The 6,420-nt window shown below is 47.8% G+C and overlaps 1 protein-coding gene across 1 annotated transcript in view; it reads left to right on the top strand.

The window, feature by feature from the left end:
• The window catches only part of LOC106805010, a 15,363-nt gene that overhangs the window by 7,807 nt on the left and 1,136 nt on the right, over positions 1-6,420 (top strand). Inside the window, exons 2-7 of the mRNA XM_014806476.1 lie at positions 3,007-3,179; positions 3,491-3,766; positions 4,151-4,795; positions 5,128-5,294; positions 5,742-5,922; positions 6,101-6,189. Of these exons, the coding sequence (XP_014661962.1) occupies positions 3,029-3,179; positions 3,491-3,766; positions 4,151-4,795; positions 5,128-5,294; positions 5,742-5,922; positions 6,101-6,189 (1,509 nt within the window). The 5' untranslated portion in view covers positions 3,007-3,028. The remainder of the gene's footprint in view (positions 1-3,006; positions 3,180-3,490; positions 3,767-4,150; positions 4,796-5,127; positions 5,295-5,741; positions 5,923-6,100; positions 6,190-6,420) is intronic.

The raw sequence follows: 6,420 nt of genomic DNA, 5'->3' as shown, positions 1-6,420 counted from the left end.
CGTTTGATGCGTTGGTGCTAGCATGATATTGTCATATCTGTATATAATGTCAGATCGGTAGGGACTTGCACCGCCACCTGGCATATCGAGCCGTCGATATCGTTCCTAGCACGTTACGAGATGTCTTATCTCCTAGTGCGTCGACTTCTATATTGATATCATGTTCGACTTCTCTCCATGCACATCCTCACGCGCACTGACCCCGCCAAATTTATTTATTTTTTATCGGCAGGCAGAACGTCACGTGTGACGTCACAACGGGACTTTCTCCAGGCGTGACGCTTGCGTAATATCTGTTTATTTGGATTGTGACTCTCGCCCTGTTAGGACTGAGGAGACAAATCTTAAGTAGAAACTCTTGCCAGAGTGGTGTGTTTTATTCCGCACGTCAAGACTGATATCTCGCATCTTGAAGTTGGGGAGCGTCGGATGCGTGATATGTTAACAATTGTAAGTATTAATATTCGGGCAGCATTTAACAATATCGTGTTTGTGAGCGTGGTTGTGGTGTGCTGGTGAGGTCTCCCTGCTCTTTCTGTCTCTCTCTCTCTCGCTCTTCTCGCTCGTTTGTCTCTCTTCTCTCTCTCTCGTCTCTCTTTTCCCTCTATTTCTCTTCTCTCTTCGCCTCTCTCTCTTTGGTTCCTCTCTCTCTCTATGTAGTGTGTGCTGTTGTGTGTGTGTGTGGTGGTGTTTGTGTGTGTGTGTGTGGTGTGTGTTTGATGTGTGTGCTCAGCGCGGCGGGCGTTGTGGTGTATGTGTGTGTGTGGTGTAGGTTGTTGGATGGGGTGGTGTGTGGTGTGTGGTTGTGTGTGTGTGAGGTGTGTCTTACGGTGGTGTGTGTGCTAGTGTTGTTGTATTTGGTTGATTGTTTCGAGTGTTAATATATGCGCGGCGCGCGTGACTGCGTGGTTGTTGTGTGGGTTGTGTGTGTGTTGTGTTGGGGGGGCGTGTGTTGTGTGTCGTTGGTGTGGTGGTGCGTGGTGTGCGGCCGCACGCGTGTGTGGGGTGGTGTGCGTGTGCGGTTTGCAAGTGTGATTGGTTCGTGTGAGGAGTGTTGGATATATGTACGTGTGGTGTATTGTACGTGTGTTGAGATGGGAGATGGATGGATAGATGGGGTGGTAGAGCGAGGTATGGAGGAATGGATTTTTGTGGATAGATGGATGGATGGAATGGATGGATAGTATGGATGGATGGTGGATGATGGATGGATGGATGGTATGGATGGATGGAATGGGATGGGGATTTATGGATGGATGGATGATGGTGGAGATGTGTGGTTGATAGATAGATGATGATGGGATGGATGGGAATGGTATGATGGAATGGATTGGATGATGGATGGATGGATGGATGATGTGGGATGTGATGGAATGGATGGTATGGTGTGTTTAGGATGAGATGCCATGGATGGATGATGGATGGATGGATGGATGGTATGATGGATTTGGATGATGGATGGATGGATGGATGGGTGAATGGATGAATGAATGGATGGATGGATGGATGGATGGATAAAAGGATAGATAGATAAATAAAGACAGGGAGCGGGACAAAGATTAGGAGGTAAAGAGACGGGAAGAAAAACGTGCGAGAGAGAGAGAGAGAGAGAGAGATCGTGCAATAGTGGAAGCTTGATAGCGATACCTAAACACCTTGCGTGTCTTATCCAGCTGTTTGTAAATTCCCCCGTGTGCAACCGCATGTGTTGATGGCCAACAATATATTATGTGCTGACCTCAATACATCAAACCTTCACTAGATCGCTTACAGTACTAGGAAAAAGTCAGCTTAGATGCAACCTAGACATCCGCCCGCTGTGTATGCCAATCGGAAAAGCAAGCTCCACTCTATTAGTACGTCCTCACCTCTGACATTTTGGTTCACGGTCTGTTTCCTTTGTCTTGGAATCGTAGGCTGGACCCTTTGTAAAGGGCCCACCATAGTATTGTATAGAGAGATGGTAGGTTTTGATGCTGTCATGTAGAGAGCCTCTTGCCGTTGCTGCTTTTCAATAACCCTCATTTTCTTACCCTTTTAAGACCTTGATCCTTGTGATGTATTCATACTTCAATAAGCTTCATTCCATGTCATATTACACCATTGACCACTCTACCCGTCTACCTTGACCCTTCTGTAATGACTACCCTTCTGTGGCACGTCCTGTAACATATTGAGGAGAAGTTTAGAGACTTTCCTATCATTCTTTCCAACTCTCCCTCTCTGTACCTCAACTGTTTCCCACCTGTCATGATCTTCAGAGTTGGTCCTTGTCCTTCCATACTGTCCGCAATTTATAACCCATCTTTAATTCCGTGTAGACGTTACCCCACCCCACCACAACGTGAGTACAGTGGCAAACAACGTTGTGTGTGGACGGAATTCTTGATTGGTAAAATTCTGTACCTGCACTGATGTACGCGAAGCAAGTTATACTATACGCATTGATGATTAATGATAGCATATAAGCTTACCTTTTTTAGTTTATTTCTGTTACGGCTAGCTGCTTTCCCACCGATCTATCGGTATCATTATAGGTAAAACCAAAGTATTACGGCTGCATGCTTATACCATGGAAATATATAGTACAGTGAAAACACGTACATGCTCGTTTTATATATACGCTGACTCCGTGGTTTACATGTCATAACCGATGATATTCGTTTATATGGCCGTTTGCCCGTAAAGATAACACGACTACAACGAGCAGTTTTACATTTGCGAGTAGACATGCGTGCGTGACAGTTCCCCTGGGTGAGCCCATCATCACGTATACATTTGTGCAGCCTTCCGACATGGGCGGAGCCGTCAAAGGCCATATACTACTTGACGGATATATACGACGCACCATATTTCACGCATCGCGTCATCATCACTCGGATATTGTGACTCAAGATGTGCTATCGCGAATACGTATACACTAGCTGTTGCTGTTGCTGCTGCTGCAGGCGACACTGATGATGCGATTGCTGTTCAGCTAGCTGTAAACTAAACGTGATGTTACAGGTCGTCCGTGGTAGACAGTGAGATGTCACGGTTCGGCGTGAGCCGCAGCGTGAGATCACCGGCGATGCTGCTGATGCTGATGCTAGGAGCGTCACTGATGATGACGTGCACGAAAGCCAACCAGCGCACAGCGGCTGAACACGGCGTCGTCAAGAATCCGACGTTAGACCACGGTACGTATTAGTGTTCGCAAAGAAGAAACACACAGATAGAGTGAGGGGGAGAGTACGGGAGAGACAAAGAGATAGAGCGAGATAAGAGGACAATAGAGAGAGAAAGGAAGCCAGAGAGAGAGAGAGCGAGCCAGAGAGAGAGAAGGGGGGAGGTAGAGAGAAGAGAGAGGGAGACAGTAGGGCGAAGAGCAAGAGACAATAGAAGAGAAGGGAGAAAGGCAGTGTATGATATAGGAATGATCACGGATATAGGATATTGGAGACCTAATGTCTCTTCCTAATGGAAATATTCACCCTTTGTTCACCCACAGGTGACACGTTAATCAAAATAGCTCCTGGAAGAAACATCTCGCTACCTTGCGCTGGCACTGGCGCCATCCGATGGTTCTTTAGACGATTCGATGGCGACAGTGACGACCAGCTACTGGAAGAGCAGGCCGAGCCAACGCCACTTGTTCGCCAAGCGATGACCTACGATGACAGCGGTTCGTACGAGTGCCGCCAGGAGGCGCGACCGACGGTAGCCATTAGCAGTTACACGGTACTCGTGCTGGCCACCCCGAACAAGAAGGAACAGTTATACGGCGGTGAGTAGCATTACATGCGTGAGTGTTTTATATATGTGATTTCCTCGGGGGGGGGGAGATATTATGCCGGTATGTTTACTGGAAGGTTCTTTCTTTCCCTCCTTTTCTCATCTCTCTCTTCTTTCTCTCTCTCTCACTTTCTCCATCTCTATCTCTATCACTTCTTTCGCTTTCCTTCTCTATATCTGTCTCTCTTTCTCTCTCTTTCTCTCTCTTTCTTCCTTTCTTTCTCTCTATCTCCATCTCTATCGCTATGTCTATCTCTAACTCTCTCTTGCTCTCTCTTTCTCGCGCTTGCTCACAATTACTCTCGTACGCCCAATACTTGTACTGTTACTATAATGTAATGTAATGTAATGTAACGTCATGTATGTAATGTTGTAGAGATCGTTCCCGAATCGTCCCAGTTCGTCGAGCATGGCGCCACCGTCGCACTCGCCTGTGTTCTCTATAACACCGACCTCTACGATAGCACAATGATCACGTGGTCGCTGCAGCCATACGTCGATCAGGGGACGACTAATGTGACATCATGGGCTGTCGCCGTCGACCGCCGCACTTCGCTACTAGTTATTAGGAACGCCACCTGGCGGCATCGGGGTTCCTACCATTGTCAGCTGCCAGTAGGCCTACATGACGTCGACTTCCGCGCGATCACAGTCGGCGAGCGACCGACGCCGCCGGTAGATGTCGCCTGCGTGCTCGATAACAGTCAGTACGTCACGTGTTCGTGGTTGCCCGGCAACGAGCCGCGCATCAGCACGGCGCACGCGCTGCGCTACCGGCAGTCGAAGACGGAGGCGTGGCAGGAAGCCGTGGCCGCCGCGCAGTCGCAGTGCGAGTGTTCGGACACGAACGGCCCGGCGAAGGACGGACATTGCTGTCAGATCGGCGAACGCTTTCAGCAGCGGATACCCGGGGAATACCTCGCCATTGGGCCACAAATGCAGCTGCAGGTGGAGGTGACCATTAGCAACAAGCTCGGTCGGACCGCTGTGACCACGAGCTTATCACTGGACGACACGATACGTACGTGCTCACTGCTCAGTAACGCAGCATTGCTACATTAACCATAACTGCACTTATGATATATCGTACAGTAGTAAATTACTTACGTCCATTAACTTTCATCATTATAATATTATAATTATTAATTAATTTTGTTAAATTATTTAACTTAATATCAGTAACATTTTTTTTAAACTAATGTCGCTATGCGCATTTGCTAATGTCTGTTATCTACATACAACTCGCGCATTTTGACCAAACTCCACAGCAGATGGCACTCTCGCTCTGGCTCAATAATGCAGTTCGCGTTTTGACTGCACCACTACGCTACAGCGCTGACTGTCGTGTTTTAGTGAGACTGCCTCCACCGCCGTTCTTCGTCGCCCGTCCGCTGAATAGTAGCTGTCTGGATGTGACAGTCGGCTACGACAGCAACGCCGCCACAAGCATCTGGGACCTGCTCGACTTCGACGTCGAGTGTGATATTCAGTACAGACGCGAGGGGCGGGAATCCAATAAGGTGAGTAATTCCTTGAAAGAGATCAGAGAAGGACATAATTTGATATGATTACTTGTCTTGTAGCGCGCTTATAGGATCTCATTTGTGGTTAATTCCGAGGAGAGCACATATTATCTCCCTCTTGCTAGCCGAGCCTAGCTTTCAAATATGCCGCACGTGTAGCGACCTATGGAGCGTAAATCCACTGGCACTGCCCTGTGTATGATCAAATATGCCGCGCGTGTAGCGGAGGTCTGGAGCGACGACTATACGGGGCGTAAATCCACTGGCACTGCCCTATGTGGGATTGACAAGCATTTCACTCGATGTCATTGCGCTATGAAGTTCCCAATGAACAACAATTTTCGACTTGTTATCATCTTTAACGGGTTCTTCTAATCGTGTGAAGCTAAAAACGGCTGTTTGAGCGGATTTCTAATATTGAAGTTTTGATATTTTATCCACCAGCCATCGAAACATGCGACGAAGATCGGGCTAATAAACGCTGACAATCAAGACAAGAAGCAGATGGTTATATGTGGCCTTGCGGCCTACACAAACTACACCCTCTACGCGAGGTGTAGACCGGAGCATAGCCACTTCCAGAGCTCGTCTAGTGGACCAATCAGCGCGAATACAACCTCCGCAGGTATGGTCCCCTGCTATAGATGAGCTGGCAGTGTTAGTGTAGTTGTGTTTGTGGTATGTAGTTGTGTAGTATGTGTATTAGAGTATCACTGTAGTATTATTGGCATTCGTTTTTGTGTGTGTGTGCGACGCACCTTTCGTCGCATTTGATATAAATTATCCGCATTTTACTTTTACAGCGCCGTTGTCTGGACCTCCTATGACAAACGGAGCCTTCTCATTGAAGTCCCTAGATGGTGGAGATCGACTGGTCCATTTGTACTGGCAGGTGAGTAAGCTATAGCCACCTAGTATATACGTGTATTACATGTGTGTCTGTCTTTATATGCGCGCAATGTCACGTGTGTGTGTGTGTGTGTGTGTGTGTGTGTGTGTGTGTGTGTGCGAGCGCATGCGTACGTGTACGTGTCGGACGTCTCCCAGAATGGATCAGCGGTGTTTAAGCATTTTCCCTTAATGTATAACTCCTTCGTTCACAGTCGCCTTAGCATGGCGATGT

This window comes from Priapulus caudatus, unplaced genomic scaffold (assembly GCF_000485595.1).
Source record: "Priapulus caudatus unplaced genomic scaffold, Priapulus_caudatus-5.0.1 Scaffold5, whole genome shotgun sequence".
NCBI classification, from domain to species: domain Eukaryota; kingdom Metazoa; phylum Priapulida; class Priapulimorpha; order Priapulimorphida; family Priapulidae; genus Priapulus; species Priapulus caudatus.
This window is presented reverse-complemented; position numbering and strand designations above follow the sequence as displayed.